General features: G+C 37.7%; 1 protein-coding gene across 8 annotated transcripts in view; it reads left to right on the forward strand.

Moving 5' to 3' along the window:
- Positions 1-234: 234 nt before the first annotated feature.
- PPFIA2 (PTPRF interacting protein alpha 2) overlaps positions 235-26,202 on the forward strand; it is a 351,943-nt gene continuing 325,975 nt past the window's right edge. For 7 of the 8 annotated variants that reach the window (XM_027794257.2, XM_005242638.3, XM_055808922.1 and 4 more), the window contains exons 1-2: positions 235-481; positions 13,192-13,442. In XM_027794257.2, the coding sequence (XP_027650058.1) occupies positions 13,194-13,442 (249 nt within the window). In that variant the 5' untranslated portion in view covers positions 235-481; positions 13,192-13,193. Of the gene's footprint in view, positions 537-13,191; positions 13,443-26,202 lie in introns of all 8 variants that reach the window. The other variant, XM_055808916.1, reaches the window with a different exon arrangement.

Consider the following 26,202-nt stretch of genomic DNA (forward strand, 5'->3'; position numbering starts at 1 on the left):
AGAACCACAGATGCCAGATATCGCTCAGTTAAGTTCAAAAAAAAAGATGGGAAATAAAGGAAGGATGCTTTTGCCCTGGCCACTCCCCCCTGTAATCGCTTGCCTCCAGCTGCAAAGATGCTGTTGCTGGAAAGGGGCTGCTGGAGCTTTAAGAGCCGTTCCCCCCCCCTCCTGCTCCCAACAATGGTCTGAACCGAGCTCTGCTTCCCAAAGCAAAATTTGTAATATGCCATTTTCCCATGGATGCTTCTCCTCTTGGCTGCTGACGAAGTGACCGAAGAAAATGCTGAGGTGCCACGCAGCCAGTCGTGCCGGAGGACGGGTGCAGGGGCTTGGGGTTTCTGGGAGCAACGCCTGTGTCACCATTGCTAGGAAGACGGTCCAGGAGGGCTCGGCTGTGTGAGTCCCCGCTCGAAGCCGGTGGAGACTGCGGTTGTTATTGATCAAGTGAAAGAGCAGACGCCGAAATAAAAGCCACTAGGTACTGAACGTTCTGAGTTAGACATTCCCTCCTTAGCTCCGATACCCTCTGGGAGGTGAGGTGCAAATGCAAAATCTTGCTGTCTGCCTCTTGCTGTAGTACTTGCGTGGTATTTGAATGCATTTCTGTAATGGGAGTTGGGGAATTTCAGACTAAAAGATGTGAAACCAACTTCTTTTTTTTTGGTGCGGTTGAGAGAGATACGAAGCTGGAGGGATGACATAAAGAATAATAGTTGAAATGAGTGCTTTTTTTATGGTACTGTGTTGATCACTCCTCCTGTGTGGAAGGAGTGCAGGATGCTTCTGTTAAAGGTGATATCATAGTTTAGAGGAGACTGGCAGGTAAGGAGTTAACTAGGAGGAGGAATATGCATGTAATGCAACTCAGACAATAGGAAGGATTTTCCTTATGGAATTACACTGTGCTGCCTAAAGAACAATCTTGCCGAGAACATCTGAGAAGACATAATTGCAGTAAGAAATTATTTTATCAGCCACCGTATCTATTTAACGATGGGGGGGGGGGGGGGAGAAGCTTGTAGATGCAAAATATCTGGAATGATCCAATGAAATGAGTTTTCAAGCTGATGTCACTGTGGACAGGCTAGAACGTATGGTAGTTAGATTTCTACTTCTTTTTCTGCAGCAAAATTACAAGTAACTTGAAATGACTCCTCAACCTTGGTGTGCAAACCAAACATCTGAGTATACAGAAAACACGCTTTTAAAACCAGTTATGGACAGAAAGGTGAGGGAATGAAATTTGATTCACATCTAAGGTGGTAGCCTTCAAGGTGAGCAAAATGAATGCTTGTCCAAGAGCCTTTGTCAGGCAAAAGCCAAGTAGTATTCAGTCTTCTCCTTCCCAGAGCTTGCCCAAGTGAAAGAAGTCCAGCTGGTAAATTTTCCCAGGCTACATGAGATCATAGAGGTGTTTGTTACGACGTTCACTTAAAAAAAAATATTAAAAATTCCAAGTCTCTTGGACAATTGAAGTAACAGGCAATGTCAAATAGGGTGGGGTCCAATGAGAAGATGAAAACTTTTTTCATTTTCCACCTTTATAGGATAAGTACTGCAGAAATTTCAAGTAGTTTTAGAAAAAGTCAGTATTGAGGATGCACTTTTACACCTGGTCCATACATGGTTATCAGCTTCTGTAGATAGAAGGTAATATATGAGAATTGCTATCAATGTAGTTGTTAATGGAGTAGCTGCAGAAAAGGAGATTTATATAACACTTAACCAAGGGTGGGCATATCGTGTGCTGTTTGTTGCAGTTTTTGTGCATTCACTCATCTGGATGCAGAATTTCAAATTGAGCTAATACTGAGTTTACTCTTGATGGAGACATAATGCAGCTAACGCTATAGATTTGCTGTGACATTTTTTCATACAACCTGAATGATCTTTAATGCAATGACAATGAACCACATTCTTACCCTCTCTCATAGAACTGATCACTTCAAACAGTTGTTGCATTTTGCCAGGTCAATGTTGTGTGGTTAGAGGAGAAACCTGTTCATGATTTCTCGCAGTACTGTAGCGCTGGTCAAGTCACATCCTGCATGCTCCCTAGTCATGTGTAACATACATTTGTGATTTTTATGCTCCTGTTCGGAGGTAGTGAAATGATAGGATGTTGATAGCTTGCCTATGTTAGTGACTTTTCCAACCATTTACACTGATAACAAACACACTGAAGTCCATGGTAGAATTTCTGTGAATTTATGCAGTTGTTGGATTAGGCTCCATGCAAATGATTGGAGAAAACACTGAACTAGGAACCAATCAACCTGGAATATATTTTGCAGTAGATGGTGTGGCAGATACACAGTGGACAAGGAGAAGAACTTTAATGTGGTGCTTCACAGGCTGCCATTGTGTATGGCTATGATACCTGAGCACCTCAGGTCTAGAGCCACTATTAAAATAAGTGCTTATGCTTTGTTTCAAATTGGAAGACTTCTAAAGTTATTACATTGCCTAAAAGTCTTTTTCTAGGGAGCATGTATGTGCTATGTGGATTTTAAGGGAAGCAGTAATTTGTTAGTATCCTGCTTTTCCTTCAGAACCTCTGAGAGGGTTTGGGATAGTTGCAAGATGCTACACAAGTTCAGTATTCATTGCATTCTATGAAATTTTTGGGTACTTCATGTGCTCCCTGAGCAAGGGAATTGCTCATGTCTGCTCCATGGCTCCTGATGAATCTAAGAAACAGTGTGTATTAACAGTAAAATGTTGGTGACCTAAAGTAAAACGTATTTCATTGAGGGATTGACCCAGAATACTGGGTAAAGTGGTAAACTTTTTACTGCAGAGATACTAAGTTCAATATCAATGGAGCTTTTGTTTTTAAAGAAAGGGAAACATTAAAAACTTATTCTTGTTGACTTAGATCAGTCAAGCACAGCTTTAATTAAGATATATTTTATAGGGCAAGTCAGCCTTTTTCTGGCAAGGGAACACTTTTTTTTTTTTTCTTTGAATAAAGAGGTATATAATACATGTTTAGGTATTAAGCATATGTCACCTTGTTAAACGATTTCCTTCTACTCCTTCCTCTTTTTTGCAGTCCTGGCTGTATGAGAAGTATTGCATAGAATAATGTACTTGAGGGTTTATTCTCTTATCATGGACTTCTGTGGTCTTGAAGATACGGGACAGAATTGTTTAATCTACCACTAGCAGTTACTAACACCCACTGAAAGAAATTCCAGCTCCTGGATGCCTGTGTCCCCTCATATATAACTCGGCATGCCTGCTGTCATCATCTGACAGGGTGAGATGGCAGCCGCTTAGTAGTGGGTTACTTCTTTTGTAGTTGTATGACCTGTTCTTCACTTAACCCTGAGGACCAGCATGGTTAATGGTCTTCATTATCTGTTCCCTCTCTACTTCCATTCATCCCCTAACTCCTTTTCTAATTCAGTTTTCTGGGGGCAACAGCCTGCAGTTCTCCTCTAGTGGCACAAAGAGCTGCTTGCCGTGCTAGGTGCATGGTTGGGCACCACTGCTATAATTTAGGATTTGAGGTACCAAATTAGGAGACTAAAGGTACCAAATTAGGAGACCAAGCTGAATGCCTGAAGTACTCCTCCTTCATCTTTTCCTCCTTATTTCGTGTGTCCAGACGCTTGGTAAAGAAGTGCTTAGTAAACTACTTCAGTGGGAATTGACTCAGTGTCTGCAAAGCTTACTCCTGATAGCTGGTTAGATTTCTGAGTATACTCAATTCAACACCATGTGTCTTTCGTTTCAGAAGAAAGCAAGCCTGTGTTTCCTGTGTTTCTCGGTTCTTCAGTTTAATCGAGGGTTAGATTGTTTGATTGATTTATTGAATGTTTTTGAGAGGATGATGTTAAGAAAGCTTTTTTTTTTTCCTGATGAGAATACGGTGTAGTCAGATTTTTATTTCTCATTAATGGCATAGTCAGAAAACTTCCTAAATGTACCAAGCACCTTATTCCTTTATGTATTTTGTAAACATTGTCCTGGTAACAGATTATGACCTTGAACAGGAACAACTTCAACATTGGAATTCTGGGCAAAAATATTTATTTATATTTACTGTCTCTTCCCTTTAGATTCTGGAAGGAGCATATACCACTTAACTACTGCCATACTGTATATATGTGTTCCCCTGCCAAGCTACACTTCAATAGCTTTTCAATCTTTATTCTAAAACCAGTTTTTCATTATTTCCTTTACTGTGATTCACTGGGTAGGTGGAAAAATACAAAGCATTGAAATCTTTCTTCCAACCTTTCTTTAGTTTAAGCAAATTGATCGGTGAGTAAAACCAAAATGTTAGGCCATACAAGTTGCGTTACAAGACTTCTCAAACTTTTAAATTTAAAATGTTCTGGGACATGGCATTTTATCATCCAATATAATAGTTTATTTTTGTGTGTTTATTTTCTGACAAAGTATAGTTTCCTACATTTCCAAAAATAAGCACAGGGTTTTGTTGAAATTTGAATGTCTAAAAAGTACATGTTCATTTCTCATCCTCATGTGGTTATGGTTGGTTTTTTTAATGTCACTCAGAGATTAGGATTTTTAGTGTAAATAGCAATATCTGAAAATGTGGCTATACTTGTAAACCCTTACAACTGAAGTTTATTTTTTATTTTTTAATGACAGTTTTCTTTACTTGGAAGACTTTGACAAAAGTGTATAGATCCCCAAATTCTCCACAAGGCAGGCCATCCCAATTAAATCTTTTTTTTAATTTTTTATGAATGCAATGAGATGAGCCACAATGTGGGGTTTTCTGGGTTTTATTATTATTATTGTTATTTGTTTCAAATTTTTCTCCAGTCTTATTTAAATGTATATTAAATTTCAGAATCTCTCTGGTAAATGAGTGAATTCTTTGAATGTAAAGCTTTCTCCAGGCACATGGAATTATTGAGTATGGAAGGGACCTTTGGAGGTCATCTGTGCCAAACCCTTGCCCCGTGCTGGGCCACCTGCAACGTAAGATCAGATTACTCAGTGCAGGTTTGGAAAATAAAAAGAATATTCAGCGATCACTGTAAATTTCTGAAGTTTAAGGCAGATATTTATAGACTCTAATTTTGGTTATATTTTTTCACATTACCTGAAAATTACAAGACATGTTACATTGCAATTAACAATTATGGCAATGAAATTCAAACTTTCTGTTGTAAACCTCAGGGAAGGGATTTCGGTGCTTCATGCACATTGTTGTCTTCACTCATCTTTCCTCTGCTGTTACTGTCAGCTCTGAATTCTTCTTCCCTAATAGGACTCATCAAAGTTATGTGACTGTAATTGCCTTGTAGTAGATGATAGGAATGTATTGATTAGTGAAAGGAATACTACCCTGGGATAACTAAAATCTTAATATAGGAGCTGGCACATGCAGACTGAATTCAGAGATTAAAATATATGCACAGACTCAATGAACATATTGTTGCATCTGACTTTCAGTGTGCACATGGAGTTGAATGAGGAACTAACAGCTTATTACACCGTATAAAACGAATTGAGAAGAGTAGAGGGCTGGAAAACTCCCATCCTGATTGTTGATCTTTTGGGGCTGACTCTGGTTATATAGTTATATGCGGTCAGTTTTATGGCAGGGCAGCAGGATTTCAAAGCATTGGCTGATACAAACAATTAGAAAATATGGAATATCCAAATATCAGTTTATGACTGTATTTGGTCTACCCGATAGTTTTGGTTTAGAAGATCAAGTCCTATGAGCCTAACCAGTCTTTGAAGCAGTAAGAATGAAAAGCAAAAAGGAAGTTTAGAAATGTCCATTATTTAACCTGCTGAGGTCTGTTCCAGGTAGAATTGATACCTACATGAATTAGTAAGAACTGCGTACTTGAGGCAAATACTTGCCATATATGCATGCATCTGTTATTGCTGTATAGAATGCAGTCAGTCTAGGATGCATCTGACCTGTCTATATGAAAACTGATTCATGCATATATAATGAAATGTATCTGAGATGTATCAAAAGTTCTGCAAACTCACAGATCAGCCACAAAAATGCATGTGTCATGGTAGGTCTAAAATGTAATAGAAGTGGGCCTGGCATTAGCCTTATTCTGAGCCTTTAAGAAATGCAGCATTGAATGTGGCTGTGTCTTCCCTATAAATACAATTGGAAAAACCATGTATTTTTCACAGAAAGAATGACTAATTCTGGTTATTTTACAAGAGAGATCACTTTCAGTGTCTAATGGTTGAAATCCTTCCTGTATAAAATATACTTTCACTTAACACCGATTTATGGTCTGCGGTTAGTGAGGCAAGAGTAGGTAGTTATAGTAATTCCTTCTGATTTCAGTGTATGAAATAGTTGATTATATTATATAAGGTTAACAGTTGGACTTGATGGTGTTAAAGGTCTTTTCCAACCTCACTGATTCTCTGCTTCTATGAAACCAGAGTAAAAATTGTTGGGGTTTCGGCATTTTTTTAATCACCAAAATTTGGTTTAAAATTCAAGGTTACATAGAAGGAAAATCAGAAGTTGCTCTCTTTCCCTGTTGGAAATTTTAAAATGTAATTAAAATTACTCAGGTTATGACCACATTAGCAAACAGATCTAACTGTTCATAGCAATACTTTTTTATGTTTTAATATGAACCCCTCAGTTTGTTACCATCTGCATTGTGTTGGCGTGGTTCTCTATGTGCTTTTGGAGTGTACAAACTAAATTCCTTTCACCTGTATCTAAACTGGAAGCTTACTTTAAATCTAATGTCCTGACCCCATGTATGAACCCCATTATCATGTGGTTAACCAAAGGTTGTCTAACACGTGCACACACCTTCAGAAGGCTCTGGAAACTTCAAGACCTTGTAACTCCCTGACGTTACTAATTTCCTATATAAAGATCCAGCCGCATATGTGCACTCTATTTGTCCTCAGCTGCCAGTCTTCCACTACTAAATTGTGATCAGCCTGTTTGCTGACAATCTTCCTTTACTTTTGTTGGTTTGAACTCCTCTCTGTGCTTTACCTACCTTAGCTTTTGTTGCAGACCCTCATGATGAACCTCCCTTTTCTCCTTTTTTCTTCCTTTTAAAATTCATCAGATATTCTCATATTTTGATTCCTTCCTGCTGTCAAGCAGAAAATTCATAAAGGTTGCAATAAGGTCCTGGGGAAGTGGCTCTATTCTTGAACATGTGCTGGAAGAAGGCCAGCATTTCTTGGGAACAGTCTTAAATGGTGGCAGCCTCAGGACATTGAAAGCATCCCATCTGCTGGCAGGTATAAGAGTGATAAATGCCAGATAAAATTTAAAAAAAGGAAAAAAAAAAAAAATGCTTTTCTAAAGGCAAGAAGACACAAATCATAGTAAATCAGAACAGCATGACATATGTGTCTTTCACAAAATGCTATAAGAAATTTTTCTTTGGGAGCCCCACAGCAAACCTGCAGTTGTTTGAAATTTTGTTCCTTTTTTCTGGGTTGATGAACTAGGAACACCCTGAGAAATCGAGCTCACTTCAGAATTGTTTCAGGGTTCTTGTTGTTGGCTCCCTCAAAAGATCCATGTGAGGACATGGCCCAGGATTCCGTTTTTCCCTGCTCCTCACTCTTGCAGGTATCAGTGCATCCCTTTCTGGCATGCTCTCCCAGCATTTCTGATCTAGTTTAGGGTAGCATACTGCTTTTCTATATTCACCTCCAACTGAGGGTGGGAAAGGGAGAGGATGCCTGTGGTTTCAGTGGAATCATGGCATTGATCTCTGAACTGCTGGAAAGCAAGGTACATCATCAGTCTGACTGCAAGAACTGCTGTACCTTCTAAAGATTCTCCTGGGGTTGTGAGCTATGGCAGAAAACTTCCAAACAGCAACTGCCTACAACAGGAACTGCTCACCCATTCCCTGCCTTCTCTGAGGTCTTACTCACAGCCCAAGTTTGTTACTTGTGCCGTGTTGGGATAATGTAGCCCAGGCTTTCAAAATAAGCATGCTGCATGGACCACTTCCCTCCCAGAATGCAGCAGCTTAGAGGGAGCAGATGTGGTAATACTGCCATGAACATTCAACTCATGGATTCCATTGCTGCCCCACAACCACCTATATCTATGGCTTCCCACATCCCCATAATGACTACAGAGGAGATATTCTATCTAGTTTGGATACAAAGTGCTAAGGTAGCAACAGCTCTCTGCACAGAGGTTTCCTTACTTGTTCCTGCACGCACACCACCAGCATGTGTCAAAAATTGCACCACTCTCGCTCTGCCACTTCCTGTGAGCAGTAGTAGTGTCTGCTGTGCTGTTCAGAACATAAACTTGATCTGCATGTGCAGGACATTGGAGGTAATTGATTGAATGATGCAGGTTTACCCATGAGAATCCCCTGGGGCAAGAGGCATGCCTCATGAAATCATGAAATGATGATCATGAAGCAGGAAAGGTTCAGTGACAATCTGAATTGTTTTCTTTGGTCTTGGAGAATGGTTCTTGGAGAACCTTGGTCTCTGGCCACCTGCTGCATACTGAAAAGTTAGGATTAAATTCAGCAAGTGGCAGATGGGCTTGGATGTTTTAGTTATGCCTTTGCTCACTGTGAACTTGACCATCCCAAACTGGTTAGCCATGAGTGGGGTCTGGGTGGAGACACTCAACAGAGCGATGTCCACTTCCCAAGTGAAATGTACTCCCACAACATTGTCGGAGATTCGTGGAGGCGGGACAGTGGCTCCCCCTGCTGGTAGTCCCACATCTCAAGATACCTGTGGACTGTGGACAAAGCAGTTAGATAAGCAAGAGCTCCCCCAAAACTCTTCTGTCTTTGCAGGGAAATTGAAGTGTAGGAGGATGGGTGCTCATTTATTCAAACTGTCTTTTTGCTGATGCAGCTGCAGTTTAGTTACTCCCCATCTGTGGTGCCTCACAGTACACACTGGCCATATTCACAAGAGGAGGTGGTAGGTACCATGAAGGTCTTGCACCATGAAGTGGTGCAAATGTGTTTAAACTTGAAGTTTTTCATGGTGATGGAGGCACTGATGTATTAACATCATCTCAGTAAGAAAGGACAATGTAGTGCTTCCTAGTGAAGCCTACAATTTAGGAGGGAGAAATGTTTCTGGAATAGAAAGTTTTGAACCTCATGAGTAATGGAAATATGCAGCATCAGATCGGATAATCCTGGGTAAATAAACCTGACCTAAATATATTGGAGATGTGAGGAACTTCTCTGTATCACTTCAAACTATTAACTGCTTCTCTTGCACCTAATTAATTAAGTGGATAATAGCCACAAGTAACCTTTACTTTGCCTCCAGTCTAGAAACTTTAGAAACAGGATCAAGACCTACCTCAAACCTCAGTAATGAAGCTATTGCCTGTGAAGGCTATGCAGAAGTAGCTGATAATTCACACTGAAATACCAGTGTTTGGTGACAACTTTGCTAGTTACCACATCTGCTAAAAAAGTGAAAATTAAGGATACTAAGTTCTGCCTGAACATTCAGAATACGATCAAGGCCAGCTAATCTTAGTGAAGCTATGTAATTTTCTCAGTAAATCTTAGCAGCAAGCAGTGTTAGCACAAGGATTTCTTGTGACTTAGTGATAGTAGGAGGAGTTGGTTTAAATGTATTAAGTACAGGTGCCTTATCTCTTTTGTTCCCTGGTGTATGTCCTGTCTTTAAGTTACATTCTGTAACAGCTAAATCTTCTGTTTTTCATAAATTCCACTTTTAGAAGTTTCATTTCCCTACTTTGGAAAGCAGCCCAGATTTATGACTATGTAGAGCTAATGCGTAATAGTATTGAGACTGAAATGGTGAGAATGTTACCTGATGCCACCTTGGGCATAGTGATCACAAAATGATAGAGTTTATGATTCTGGAGAAGTAAGGAGAGAAGGTCAGCAGGACTGCTACCTTGGACTTCTGGAGGGCAGTTTGGCTTGTTTAGGAGCCTGGTTGGCAGAGTCCCTTGGGAGGTAGCCCTGAAGGGCAAAGGAGTCCAGGAAGGCTGGACATTCTTCAAGAAGGGAATCTTAAAGGTGCAGGAGCAGGATGTCCCTATGTGCTGAGAGATGAGCCAGTGGGGAAGAATGGCAGCCTGGCTGAATAGAGAGCTTTGCCTGGAACTCTGGAAAGAAAGGAGAGTTTATGACCTTCGGAAGAAGGAGCAGGCAACTCAGGAGGACTATAAGGATGTCATGAGGTTATGGAAGGATAAAATTGGAAGGGCCAGAGCCCACCTAGAACTTAATCTGGCTACTGCCATAAAAGACAATAGAGATGTCTCTATAAATTCATTAGCAACAGAAGGAGGGCTAAAGAGTATCTCTATCCTTTATTGGATGTATGGGGAAACATAAGGATGAGGAAAAGGCTGAGGTACTTAATACCTTCTTTGCCTCAGTCTTTAATAGTAAGACCAGTTGTTGTCTGGGTACAGAGCCCCTTGAGCTGGAAGACAAGGATGGGTAGCAGGATGAAACCCGCATAGTCAAGGGGGCCAGTCAGCGACCTGCTACACCAGTTAGACACACACAAGTCTATGGGGCCAGATGGGATCCATCCAAGTGTACTACTGAGGGACCTGGAAGAAGTGCTCACCAAACCACTTCTAGTCATTTATCAGGAGTCCTGTCTTAACTGGGGAGGTCCCAGTTGACTGGAAATTAGCAAATGTGATGTCTGTCTACAAGAAGGGCTGGAAGAAGGTTCTGGGGAGCTACATGCTTGTCAGTCTGACCTCAGTGCTGAGGAAGGTTATGGAGTGATCATCCTAAATGCCATCACATGGCATATACAGGACAATCAGGCCCAGTCATCATGAGTTTATGAAAGGCAGGTCCTGCTTGACAAACCTGATCTCATTCTCTTGCAAGGTGATCTTAATGGATGAGGGAAAGGCTGAGGATGTGTCTACCTAAACTTCAGTAAAGCCTTTGACTCTGTTTCCCACAGCATTCTCCTGGAGAAACTGGCCACTCATGGCTTGGGTGGGCGTACTCTTTGCTGGGTAAAGAACTGGCTGGACGTCGAGCCCAAAGGGTGGTGGTGAATGGAGTTACCTCCAACTGGCGGCACGAACAAGTGGTGTTCCCCAGGGCTCAATATTGGGGCCAGCTCTGTTTATATGTCTCTATCAGTAATCTGGATGAGGGTACTGAGTGCACCCTCAGTAAGTTTGCAGATGACACCAAGTTGGGTGGGAGTGTTGATCTGCTTGAGGGTGTGAAGGCTCTTCAGAGGGGTCTGGACAGGCTGGATCAGCGAGCCTAGGCCAGTTGTATGAGGTTCAGCAAGGCAAAGTGATGGGTCCTGCTCTTGGGTCGCAACCCCGTGCAACACTACAGGCTTGGGGAAGGGTGGCTGGAAAGCTGCCTGGTGGAAAAGGACCTTGGGGTGTTGGCTGACAGCTGACTGAATATGAGCTGGCAGTGTGCCCAGGTGGCCAAGAAGACCAACATGATCCTGGCTTGTATCTGAAACCGTGTGACCAGCAGGACTTGGGAAGTGATTGCTCCCCTGTACTTGGCACTGGTGAGGCCGCACCTCAAATAGTGTGTTCAGTTTTGGGCCTCTCACTACAAGAAGGACATTGAGGTGCTAGAGCGTGTGCAAAGAAGAGCAACGAAACTGGTGAAGGGTCTAGAGAACAAGCCCTATGAGGCGTGGCTGAGGGAACTGGGGTTGTTTAGTCTGGAGAAAAGGAGGCTCAGGAAGGACCTTATTGCTCTCTACAGCTGCCTGAAAGGAGGTTTAGCAAGATGGGGGTAGGTCTCTTCTCCTAAGTAACAAGAATAGGACAAGAGGAGATGGCCTGAACTTGTGCCAGGGGAGGTTTAGATTGGGTATTAGTTCACCGGAACAGTTGTCAAGCATTGGAACAGGCTGCCCAGGGATGTGGTTGAGTTACCATTTAAAATACGTGTGGATGTGGCACCTAGAGACATGGTTTAGTGGTGGACTTGGCAATGGCAGGTTAACGGTTGGACCTGATGATCTTAAGGTCTTTTCCAACCTAAACTACTCTATGATCCTGTGATTCTATGATGGCACTCTCAACAGTGCAAGTGTGTCAACCACATGTATTGTAGACAAGAGTTCATGTCTGGAAGGTCCACAACAAACTCCTAAGTAAAATATTTTTAACTTCCAGTAGATGAACCAAAAGCACCTTGATCCCACTTGTTGAGACAAAAGGCTTTCAATAGTTACTACAAGAACAGAATTTCCAGAAATTAACTCTTAATTATTTATAAAGTTGTCTGCTGTACTTGTCGTCATACTAGAAAGACAATTTCTGATTCTTTGGGTGACTGTCATTGGGTAGATATCATCTATTATTAACACAGTCTTTTTATTTTTTAAAAAAAGTCTGAGCTTTGAGATCTGTCATGTCTTTGGTTGGTTTTTTTGATTTTTTTTTTCCCATCTGCTGGACCCAGTATTTCACAGCATAAACTTCTCCACATGCACAAACTGAGATTTAGAGATTTATGTAAGAAGCTTTATAATCGAAGAATTTGACTAGATATTATTTACTCTTCTCATGACTTCTTTTAGGAAACCACAGTGATTCTTTCCCTGGTAATTCAGTTTGCACAAGATATCACAGGGATGGTAATTAGAAGAGAGTTTCTAGTTCTTGACCTCTTACTAAACGAGCTCACTGGAGAATAATTTCCCCTGAGGGTGGGAATAACTAAACAGAAAAATAGATTAACCTGGTATTGTTAAGGCAGTATGATACTGGATCAATGGTTAGCCTGAGCTGTACTGTAGAAACGCCTAGAGCAGGAAAAAATCTGGCAATTAATGGCAGCTATTGGTGTCAATACCAACAATTCAACAATGACATTAAGTAAGAGAGGGGAGAAAATCAGTGATAAAGGAGAGTACAATTGCAGAGGAGGTATTTGCTGTCATTTTAAGAGAGCATTTTTTGCAAAACTGTTAATTTAAAATATTCTTTTACCTGCCATCTCCTTCCAGGCATTCTTCTCTCACTTTGGGAAGCACATTCAGTCTTTACTGTGTGGAATTAGTCACTGTATTTAATCCCTCTCTATCGACCATCTGATTAACATTCAAAGCACAAAGTTGAAAGAGGGAACAATGCAATAATCTACTACTGTGTCCATGTGACAGAGTTAATTCCTCTTATGAAGACCCCTCAAACGTTTTTCTACTGAAGAGCTTTTCCTTGATTTGTGTTTTTTTTTAAAGAAATGATGTGTGAAGTGATGCCAACGATAAACGAGGACACCCCGATGAGTCAACGGGGGTCCCAAAGCAGCGGCTCGGACTCGGATTCTCACTTTGAGCAGCTGATGGTGAACATGCTGGATGAAAGGGACCGTCTCCTTGATACTCTTCGGGAGACACAGGAAAGCTTGTCACTTGCACAGCAACGCCTACAGGATGTCATCTACGACAGAGACTCCCTCCAGCGACAGCTTAACTCAGCACTGCCTCAGGTATGCAATTTATCAAGATTTTTTTTTAGGTTCACCAGTTTTCTGCTTAATGTCACTTACTTTAACCCTAATCAGTATTTATTCCTTGAGGCCCAAATTCTGCTCCCATTGAGGTCGGCTGCAGATCTCCTATCAGTTTAATAGTACCTGGTTTGACCTTTTGGGGACCTGTCTTCTCTTAAAAGTTAAGAGTAGGAGTAATGCTGTTGACTTCAAGGAGAGCAAGATGAAGGCCTGTAGCTACTGGTTCTTTTGGCTGTTGCTCTAGCATTTACAACAGATGAGGGATCATTTAAATTAAAGATCTAATGGTGGCAATGAAGAAAAAAGAATGAGGATGTGTCCTGCAGACTCTGTTCCAGATACGAATTTCTAACTAGCATTGCAACAAATAAAACTAGCTTATGTAGGTTAAATAAGGTACTACACAAAACCACAAACACAACTGATTATTTTAAAATAATTATATAAATTTCATTATCTAAAATTACCTTGGTATTTTTTAGGAATTGCAAAAATAATTACTTCAGTTAAAATAATAATATTATATTAATTTCAAAATTATATATCAACATAACATTATTTTTCAATATACCAGAACTAAAAGCAAAGAAACATCTTAGTTCAGTCTGAATATCTGTCCAAAGGTTTGAAACATACCATGGTTCACAATGCAGTTTTTCTCCATATTATTTTCTTTATGTTTCCCGGTTGTCACATACTAGAGAATTTGATTGTAGCCATGAGGGCCTGGATGTGCTTGCCTAAGCAAAGTTGTGTACCTATTAGACAGTGATTAGAGAGGAAGGAAGAGAGATTGAGCTGTGTGTTGTGAATAAGGAGGTGGTACGGATGGATGAATCGAATGAATGAGAAAGTTCTTAAAGACAGAAAAGGAAAAAGGCACCCACTGAAGCAGGGACCAGAAGCAGCTGCGCTAACCCCAGCAGGTTATTGGAATATCTTGGGGTAGGGCTGAAAAAGAGAGACTGAATCATTTGAAGAATAGCATTAGCAGCTTCAGTATTAGCTCCAGGCAATAAAAATGACTACACTTGGCTCAGGTCAAACAAAAAGGAGTAGTTATGATCTTGATATACAGTAAAATCAAGGGTTCTTTTTGTTTTTCTCAAATGTGTGGGCAGTTGAACTTCTTTTCCAGTGGTGTCTCTTTGTAGAAGAGTGTAAAACAATACGTGAAAAAAGCATAGATCATTTCTTCAAGGACTTACTGCTAGAAATCTGAAGAAGAGAGGAAGTTCTGCATCTGTGAACCCATATTCGGTGTGCCGCTTGGTACAGAGGCACTCTCCACTCAGCCCACATTGAAGTATTTCTGTTGAGCACTAGCAGGTGTCTAAGCTGTAATGTTTCTTTGTGTCACGTAAGGAAAACTCCTGCTAAAATGCAGAAGACTAGCTAAGGAAAATAATATTCAGCATAAATGTGATACAGAGTCTAAAAGAAACAGAAATTATAAGGAACTGGATTATGATATGATTTTAATCTTTATTTTTTGTGGTAAATGTGGGTGGTTTATGTTTTTGAATGAAAGTCAGTAAACCCCCTAAAAGTAATTAATCTGTAAGGTGAACACTTTGCACTGCCATGTACCATTACGAATGTATATTTCAGGTGGTGTTCATCCATATGACATCTGAGTGGAGATGTGAGTTTCCTGTGTGAGAAACTGTGTGACACACTCCTTACACTTTAAAGCACAACCAGATTTTTTTCCCTTCAATTAGGTTGTCTAGATCTTCATGTAAGTAATTAAATTCTGTAGTAACTTTTGTATATTTGTATATAAGTACAGAACATATAACAGTCTAGTAATACAGACTTCCAAGAAAATAACTTCCATATGACTGCCATACTATTTAGCTTCCTATCTGGACTTGAGATATTCTACATAGTACTTTTATCATTGTCTTTTTTGCTTATGGTTTCATGAATGGCAAGTTTACATTGCTATCTGCCTAACATAGCCCTATGACAAAATGCTACCCAGTACTTTTACCGTGAAGAGGAAGAATTCTGTGTTGAATCGATTTAAGAGAATACACGAATGTATGAGAACTACATGATAATTTTTAGTTATAATGTGACGTCTGAGTCTTACTTTATCAAAATATGATGGTTTTTAGCTCTGAATTTCTTGAGTAGTTTTCAAAATTAAATTATTTCTTAGCATTTACATAGTGCTTTGCATATAGAAAGTGTGTATTGACACAGTTATATTCCAAAGCTTTTTTGTTAGGATGTTGGTTTTATTTATTGTCTTAAACAGTTAAAAATATGATCTGGAAAAATCATTGCACTTTTCATAAATAGAATCTGAACAAAAAGAAACTGCTTGAAAACTGGAGTAATGAATGAGCCATTGAAAAATCTTGCCTGATTTGAAATAGGAAACAATTAATAACCTTAAATATGAAGCTTGAGCTATTAGTTATGCTGTTACAGCTACAGCTGTTAATGCTGTAGCCAAAATGCAAAGTAAGACTGTAAATGGCTCTGAAGTTTTTATGCTGATCTATACTGCAGCAGCAAATTGTTTAGTTAACTACATCTTTCAGATCTGACTTACAGATAGTTGTCTTGCTAACTGCTTCCACTGAAGTAATTTTTCTTTCTGTTAGATTAGCAGTCTTAACTTTATGAACATCTGTGTTTAACTGAACAGCTATGTTTAAGGAAACAAGGAAAAAGTGAGCAGGCAATCACAGACCAGTTAGCATATAATAATAAGAGAAGACATCAAAACTTATTTTGGAGAAAAAACTAGTAATGAGTCAAAAAGTTAAAAATACGAAAAGGGCTCACCAAAATTATCTTTATACAGAAAAACTCAACAGTACTCTTTGGTACCAGAACTGTTAAACAAGGGAACTATGATATTGCTAAAATAGACACCTTTTGAAGTGGCCCCATTTAAATTACTAGTAGATGTGAAGCTAGGAAGAAAAAGTAAGATAATTGCTAAGGTGAGCAATAAAAGTGAGGGAAAATTTTTACTTACAGTAGACATTGACAGGATGAAGGAGGCTAGTAGTAGCAGTTGATTAAGAATGTGTTTTGAGACCAATTTTTGTTAATTTTGGCACAAGAAGGAGAAGCATGCTAGTGGAAATTTTGGACAACACAAGTGTTGAACAGTCAATTAAGGAAATGAATGTGATAGTACACAAGAACAAAAGTAACAGGTGGGATGATATTGCATGGTAAAAAGATGAGGGCCCTACATCTGTCATTTAATAACAAAAATTTATGTTCTGACATTTTAGGTAGCAGTAGTAGAGAGGAAAAAATCTATGTTCATATATGCTTATACATGTTATACAACAGTTGTAGGCAGCCAATGGTGTGTATCATTCTGAAATATATTATGTAAGAGATTTCTATTAGATGTAGATAAGTATTAATGCAGTTAAACCAAGGGGTAGTTTGAACCTTATTGTCTGGGTTTTGGCTCAGTAGTGATTAAGAGTCAACATCAAGCTGGAAGAGATTCAGAAAAAGACTGCTAGAGAAAAAAGACAGTAACGCCTTTTGCATGAAAAGACAAACTGAAGTTTCTTACTTCTGGGCAAAACTGAGTTGAGAGGCAATATGAGTAATTTCATAAATTTTCTTGGAGAGGCAGGAAGATGGAGCAACTAGGTAAACATGAAATAAATGGTTTAAGCCAAAAATAATGTTGATGGAGGAAAAAATGAATGTAGAATGCCATGAATAAAGATATATCATTCATCAAAAGTTCTTGAATTATCAAGGAATGACATTCAGAATCCATCTTTATGAGACAAAAACAGGGTGAAAACTCCAAACTGTTTTCAAGATGGCATTGGTGTGAAAGACATTATATATCATAGTACCTTTGGTTAACCTCTGAACTTGACTCAGAACACCCCTTCCTGTTCTTTATTTCAGACTCACAGTGGTGAGATTCTACTTTGTGTGGGATCATTCACACAAAGAATGAAACATGAGACTGAATAGTTTTACTGAAACTATGAGAATTATGTGACAGTAAAGTTGAGAAGTGTTCTGTGTGTTGTAATAGGTCTTCTGATACTAAGAATCTGGTTCACAAGTAGTCTTGTTTATTCTTTCCAAAGCTGCCTTTTGACAGTGGAAACCTCTAAGGAAAGTGTATTTGGGTCTGCACTGCATGTTCCCTTAGAATAGGAGTTTATTGTATTTAGGTCGTGACTCTTGAGTCCAGCAAAAAAGTAATAATTGCTGAATACAATACAACTCTACTGTAATGGTGAAACATAGGAACTAAATACTTAGCATTACGGTTTTATTTTATTGGAGTAAAATTAGGTCTTTTACTGTAGCATAAAAAAGTGCTCTACTAAAAAGGTTAGTAACTGTAGTTAGAAATTAACTCCTGTGTTAAGTGGTAGAAAGAGGAAAATGTTCAGTTACCACTTTCTGAAGCACATTTCATCATAATCTTTTCTAAGCTGGATTGTCTAGAAAGTCACCTATATTAGTTGCCTTGTAAACAAACACTGAAAAAATGCAATTTATGTCATTGTAAGACTTACAACAATCATAGGAATTACAATAATTATAAATGTACTCTGATAAACAACACTGAACTAGGCTTGTTTAATGGTTATTTTGTTGTATCTTTTAGTCTTTCAAAAATAAGTTTCAAGGTATGGGAGATGCTGAGGTATTATTTTTATGAAGATGTTCATAGGTCATCACTCTCTAGTCAATTATGTGTGTTTTGTTCATTAATAATGTACTTGCTCAGTGATTTACTTGGAAACTAATCTAATATTCACAGAATCACAGAATGGTTGAGGTTGGAAGAGACCTCTGGAGGTCACCTTGTCCAACCCTTCTGCTCCAGCAGGGTTACTAAGAACAGGCTGCCCAGCACTGTGTCCAGATGTCTTTTGAGTATCTCTGAAGGTAGACTCCATGACCCCTCTGGGCAACCTGTGTCAGTTTTACTCACCCTTAGAGTAAAAAGTGTTTCCTGATGTTCAGGAGGGACCTCCTGTGTTTCAGTTTGTGCCCATTGCCTCTTGAATATTACATTACTGGAAACGGGCATAACAGGCCTCTAGCTGTGCATGATGATAAAGCAGAACGAGTTTGCAAGCACTTTAAAAGACTTTAAGATGCTAAAATGGATCCTGATGATTGTCAAAGTCAGGACAATTTCTCTGATAATTGTTAGTCTCTTTCCCCTGCCCTGCACTGGGAATTTAGCTAGACATCACTTTGCTCATTATTAAAGGACTGATGAAAATGTGTAAGATCTTTTCACTTTGAGTGAGTTACTTTCAGTTTGAATCTGGACTAGCAACAGAATTATATAATGGGTGATTCTGAGAAAATTACAAATTAAGTTTTCAAATACAGTTGTTTAATTTTCAATTTTAATGTTTATATAATTTTAATAAAAATACCAAATTCTTTTAAAGTCTTTTGAATAAAAAGAAAATATCGAAACTTTTTTTACAAAATTTAAAATCAATAATACTGCCACAATTTTTTAGTTTTGTGCTTATTTCATAAAATCAGCATTTTAAAATTTTAAATGTTGCTAAAGAGTTTTTACACTTCAGAGTCCAATGAGCTTAGAGAAATGCTGTTGCAAGGCTGAAAAGCCTGTGATAATCACAATTTGTAATCAGACTTCACAAGTAAAATATTCTTCCAATTGAAAATGGTAGATAATGACCTGCATTCTTTGACTAGTTCTTTGGTATTTAGTCATACATTAATTTTGTTCAGTCTTTAAATAAAAAATCTGGTTTTAGAGAAAATTCATAGATAATGGAAATGTCATACCATCACTAACATTGCTGTAGTTAGGCTGATATTTTCAAGTGGGTAACAGATGTTGGTACATAGGTTTTGTTACTTTAAACAATACATAAAATATCTAATTCGTTATTTACCAAATCTTCCCTTCATGTGTTTTGATCTCCTTTTCTGTGCAGTTGCTGGATTTTTGTAAAGAAGGTCTAAGTTCTGAATGCACTGAGCATTTGTGCTAGCAGATTTTTATTTTTTTTTTCATGGCTATAACTCTTTTCATGTTCTGATGATTGGAATCTGCACCTATGCTCTGTCTTTCATGGTACAATTCATTCTGACTAATAAAGCTGTCAAAAAGTTAATAATTCAGTCTTAATCATATAGCATCTCTATAAGAAAACGGGAAAATTAAGCCCTTCAGAAAGGGCATTTCATTCTGAAAGATGGGTAGGGTGAACCTGGAAATGCTCTGGTCTTGGTTTGTTTAGATAGCTAAACAGACATGAGGTTGATTCTTCTGTGCATATGTATAAACCCCTAAATTTAAAGTGGACCTTTTAAAACTACAGCAGTCTAAATATGCTGTTCTTTGGTAGAGATCATAGAATAATTTATACTGAGAGGGACTATTGGAACTCAAGTGGTCCAAATCCCCTGCAAAGCAGGGCTAGCTACCCAGGTCTAGAAAGAGGGTGTTAACTGAAATACATATTAATCGATTCCATAGAACCATAGAATAGTTTGCATTGGAAGGGACTTCTGAAGGTCATCTAGTCCATCTCAGACAGCATCCTTCTCAGAGAAATCGTACAGCAATAATAAACAACTCTGTTAATACTAGCTAGCAAAAAAAGGTATAACTTTTAATTTGAATAATTATTTAATAAATAATTACAACTTTATGAAAGACCTTCTAATATTACATGTAAAGTAGAACAATTGTCTTGCCTGTTTCTACGCTAGCCTCTTTAGAATTTTATTAGAAGTATCTTTAGTATGAATTTTTAGAACAGACAGGGAAATATCCAGTACCAGTTCAGAATTAGTCACACTTTTTTTTGTCTTAATAAGTAACATGGAAGGGAAGTGGCTCCAGTTTCTTTAATCTATGTTTGTTTATTTTTTTAATTTCCCACAACTTTGAGTAAATTGTCATTCCAGTGAATCACTCTGGTTACAGTTCTAATGAAGTATAAATTCTTCAAGATGTTGCAAAAATATTTTTTTTCTCTCTTAAGAAATATTATCATTAGCACTATTTGAAAATCTGTTTTTTCTGGATATAAATAGTAGAATTGTTTGGGGTATGGGACTGCAATGCTAAAAAGAATCCTATGATGTCTGCTAGTAGCCCATAGATTTCAGCTAAACTCTTAATTGCTAGCTACAATAATTCAGTAATAAAAACTAGTAATAGAAATATACTGGTAATCATTAAGGTTTTCTTTCATCTAATAAGATACCACTTATTTAGAAATGCTTACTGGAGGCATGATAGAAGGGAAAATCCAAAGAGGGAAATGTAATGACCTTGCTTTATTGAACCAGTTTATGTAATTTGATCAATATTAAGCTTTAATAGGATTGTGATTAAAGAATTTTGATGATAGCCTTGCAGTTTCTTTCAGTACTGATGAACAATGAATGTTTTACTGCCAGGGACAAGAAAGGTATAGGAGGACAACAGTAAGTCAGTAGGGCCTTGTTCTGAGGTTGTATTTTCTGTTTATATGTGCATGTGTATAGTGCATAGATACAAAAGAGTGAGATATATATATAGATACATATAGTGACATGGATACAAAAATAAAATAGCCCACCAACACACCCACCCATCCCCACCCCAAATAAATCTTGTCCATTTAAGATTGGACACTTGCTATGTAATTTCACGTATTTGCTGTTTGGTTAGACATAATAGTTTGATCCACAGAGTTGTTCATCACAAGAACAAGAGCTATTTTAAGAAGATGGAAGGATGGCTTTTCTCCCCATTTTATTTCTTTCTGGCTGTGCTGAAGAACATGGAGTACCAATGATACCCTTTATATTTAAATGAATAATCAGTACTTTCTTTTTTGTTTAAGTACTGAAACCTCTTGGGTTTTGTACAAAGGGCTTTTGTAGGGCCTCTATCAATTTTCTTTATCTGGCAAAATAAAACATTTTTTCTCAGATTTCCACAGAATAATTTAAAAAGAATTTCAAGAAGTGAAATAGAGATCCTGTCCTATGGGTCTGAGGGGGAAGTTCCAAGTTTTCTGTCTCATAAATCCAGTGAGGCACTCAGTAATTCATATGTAAATATTAAAGCTTAATCCAGTGCTTGTTTCTAGCTCTAGATTTCCACTGTCTTAGAGAACAGTTGTTCAGTCCACCAAATAAAAATATTTTCATTTTCAGACATTCTGAATGCATGCAGTTCCCACTAAAGTAAGTGCAAGTAGCAATCTTCATGACTGCCAAAATCAGTTTAGATTGCTAAATATGAAAGTAAATATTTTCATAAACAAATTGGAAAGTGCATTTTTTTGCTAGTTATTTCAACTGTTCATATCATCTGAAGATATTAAGGGGAGTATATTGATATCTATGCAGAAGACTAGATATTAAACATAACTATTAAATCAATTCTAATAGACTAAATATAGAGGTAAGTATATTTTGTTACAGGATTTAAATATATGATTGAGAGACAGAGCATCTGGAATTCAAAGGAGACTTGTCATTACTGAGTTACAATGCTTTAAATGGAATACAGTGCTGAAATACTAGTTTTGTCCAGCCTTAGAAACATTTAGGAAAAATTTAGGTGTTACCTTCCTTAGTTACTTTCAGAACATGTGTACATGGCTTTCTTTTTCTACATAAAAGAAATTTTGTTTGCATAGTATTAAATACCATTTTAATTAAGGTTGACAGTTCCTAACTAATATTATCTGTCAAAACAACAAATCAGTGTTGTAAGTAGGACAATGCTTTAGCTGGCTTCTTTCTAAGCTTTTTTTTTTCTTCTCTTTTTAATCTGCCAGCATATTCCCAACAGAGCACAATCATAGGTATAATTGTACATATAAGTAATTACTTGAATTCTTTTCAAGTATGAGTTTATTTCCTTTCTCTTGTGATGTTCTGTGTATTCACTAGCATATTGCAAATATTTATAAGCAGGAGATTTTCTCTTGAAAGCTGTGGACTTTGTAATAAATACTTGATGACTGAAACAGACTGAGGTGACAGTCCAGCAGAAGAAAAAAGCTGAGATAGGAGGAAAAAGACAGAAACATAAATATGTAGAGAAGGAGGAGCATGTGTTGAATGCCTGAAGCTAGCAACGAGAGATGGTACTCCCATTTCACTCTGTGTCTGCTTCCTAAACATTGCTGTCAGTTATTTTAGCTTGAACCAGGCACATCAACTGCTACATTAACTATTGATGGCTCATTATCTGAATACATGACTGAATATGAGATAAAAATACAATGGTGCTGGTCAACAGAGTGGAGCACAGATGGTTATCCAAGTCCTTATAAATGAAGCTGTTCCCATGAAAATTGTAGACACCATAGTTTTCATAACAGCAATAGTCATGGGGGTTTTTTTCTAGTTTTCGTAACAGCTATAGTCATGTCTGTCAGTGTTTAAGAGCCGTATGGACAATGGCCTTATTATTATTTAACTTGGTCAGTCCTGAAGTGGTCAGGCAGTTGGACTAGATGATCGTGGTATGTCCCTTCTAACTGAACCATTCTATTCTGGTCTACAGAGGAAAAACTGGAAAAAATAAAGCGGTTTTGTATTTATAAATTTATATTTCTAAATCACTCTGATGGGATGCTCTTTGCTCATTGCCTTGAAAGTGGATGGTAGAGGCTCAGCCATTATCCAAGAACAGCACATCGAGACAACAATGCAAGGCAAAACTGTAGCTTCTTGAAAGTATTTATTCCTCCCTTAATAATTTTTCTATTAAAAGCAAAGAAAATGTAGAAAATATAAGAATCAGCTTTATAGAAGTGTCATATTCAGACTGTTTTCTATAGTAACAAATATTTGCCTATATGAACAGGTGTTTGCTCAAAATCATAAAATTCTATTAGGGACATGATTTTTTTCTAAAGCACATATAATTTAGCTCGCACGGAAGTATGTGTGGTTTTCCTGTTGACTCTGAAGAAAACAGGCTTGCTTGTATTGTTGGATGTGTATCTGTCACATGATCCCCAGGAATCTGAACTTTTATGGATAGAAGTAAAGGGCCAGGCAGAGCAGTAACCTTATTTTATATCATATTTCTACAGACTACTTAAGATTCTGCTCCAAATCATCATTTGCTGAGTATATCTTATCCTGTAAGTGTTGGCGTTTTTTTAATTAGGATCAGATTATGGGGGTTTTTTTGTTTGTTTGGTTTTTTTTACATTATTATTGGTCTTCTATATTCTTTACCATATAAAAGTTCTAAAAAAATCCCCAATTAAACTGTGACAGTCAATTTGTTATGACAGTCAATCATCTGTCAAAACAAGTAATACTAAATAAATCTTGGAGACCTACAGTAAGGTCCTCTGTTGCAGGTTGGTTTATTTGAAATTATGAAGTACCAAAATTACAGATTTGGGTTTTTTTCCTAAATGAGGGTTTTTCTTGTGAGGCTCTAAGCAGAAGGGAACATAATGACAAATAAAAGGAAGGATTAATAATGAAAATGTAATGGACAAGTAGATAAACCATACCTGTGCATCAGAGTGGTAGAACTCATTAAGAAGGATAAAGCAAAAGACAATCTGCACAGGAAGTAAAGTCCTAGGCCAGAGTTCATGGAAGTAAGTATGGAAGTTTTTCCATTTATTTCAATCAATGATAGACTAGCCCTTAAAGAGCATGTAGTTAAGGAGCAAACTGAGCAAAGTAGCAGAGAGAGGCTGCAAATCTGTTCTCGTAATTTTTTCACTAGCTGTTTGGCATTGAAGTTACATTCATTATCAAATAATTGCATTGCCTGTTTAAACAAGTGCATACAATAAAAAACAGCCCTGCAGTTTTATAAGAAGAAATTCATCCCCTGTCTTGGAACAACCTTCCTGTCTATCATTCCTTTGGAGCCTGATCTGCCTGAATAGCCTGACACACATCTACACTCTCAAGGGTTATGCAGAAGACTGGGAAAATTCATGAGAATACATTGCTTCTTGAAATGCATGCAGTTATTTCTGGAGTTCTTTGGACAGTGTTTTAGACGTAGCCTAATGAGTTAAGGAAGAAATGTGCAGGGACTTCTGGAAAACATTTTGGTTGATCATGATGCGGCTTCTAGAAAATTTTTTGGTTGGGCAAGACCATTTGTGATTGTTTTAGCTTGCCTAGCTAAGCAAATGTGAATATTTGCACCGTGGCCACATCAAAAGTGCTCCTTGACATTGTCATATCCTGACAAGTTTTATGAGAGTAGTTGAGTCTGAGTGCAAAACTCTGATTTTTGGTTGTTTTGGTTTGGTTGGTTTTTTGGTTTTTTTTTCTGTTACAATGACAACTACTGTATAGGCATTGAATACTGAGATAAGTACTATATTCAGAAAATAGATTTTCTGATCTTCTGAAGAAAAGGTTACTCTTACTTTTGTACTAATAGTAACTGTGCCATCTAGACAAATGTGTTTTAGAGATGGAATTTGGAAATTATATTTATACATTAAGTTTGTGTCTTATACTTCCTTTGCTTAATAGCATGAAATCCTTCATTGAAAATGCACAGAATGAATACCCAGGACAATAAGAAACACTGAACACATTTGTAATGTTTTCTTTACTAAAAGGTGAAGGATGAATACTATCTCACATAACTGGTGTGTTAGCACATTGTACATCTTTGGTAAAAAAGCACAGAAGACAGTATTTTTGAATTAATGAGCACTAGATAGATTTAATTGCCCATATCCAGTTAATTTGCCATTAGCAGTAAAATCTTGATATCAGAATATGCCAAGAAAAAATGAAGTATTTCAATAGAAAGTTTCTTATTGTTCAGTAATTACATTCATATCAAATCCAGATACCTGACTATTATTTGAGTTGATGTTTGTATCTGCTCTAAACTAACACAACTTACGTCAGCCAAAACACAACAAAAATTCTAACACTGTTTTATGTGGAGAATAAATCAATTGACTTGTCTCTTTTCTTTTTATCCTGTTTTATTGACTGTTCAAGTAAGTTCTGAGGCTCATTTTCCTTTCCATCTAACTCTGCTTAGTCTCTAGGCTGTAATACAAATTTAACTGTCTCCTGGATTAAGAAAGAAATGTGTATTTATTTTTGTGTGGTCCCACTGATCCATTTTCAGTGTGTACCACCACTACTTCTGGCCACAGCTGTGGCATGCACATATGAGCATACAGTCACAACGTAATAATATCTCGCATGTATTCTATAGATTCCCTACAGAGACCCAGTATTTGGATCCTATTGGTGGATTTCAGGAGGTATTGTTTGCTGAAAATAGTGATTTCAAGAAATCTGTTTTAAATTTCAAAAAACGCTTTCAAGAAGCACCACAGTTTCTTATAAAATTGAACATTTGATGCACTTACAAATTCTGAGAAAAAGTCTTCAGAAATAATACTGTGCATGGGCAGATGGAAACTTCTGCATACTTTGTAAGGATCAGTGAAGGTCATTTGGGAACCTAAATTTAAGTCTGAAAGTTGATAATCTGACTTCCGAAAACAAATGGTTACACAAGATCTCAAATAACCTGAATCACACTTGCTAAAATGTGTACATTTGCCACTAAAAATATCACTATATATTTCTAACTTCACTATTTCAGCTGGTTACAGTTCTTTATAATTTAGTCATGCTTGAATCTGAACCATACACTTAACAGTTATTTTCTGTTTGAATACGTCCTTGATAATTTTGCTTATTAATTTTGTATTACAGAGCTATGATAGCTAGAATTACAAGA

The sequence above is a fragment of the Falco peregrinus genome, chromosome 6 (genome assembly GCF_023634155.1).
Source record: "Falco peregrinus isolate bFalPer1 chromosome 6, bFalPer1.pri, whole genome shotgun sequence".
NCBI lineage: Eukaryota > Metazoa > Chordata > Aves > Falconiformes > Falconidae > Falco > Falco peregrinus.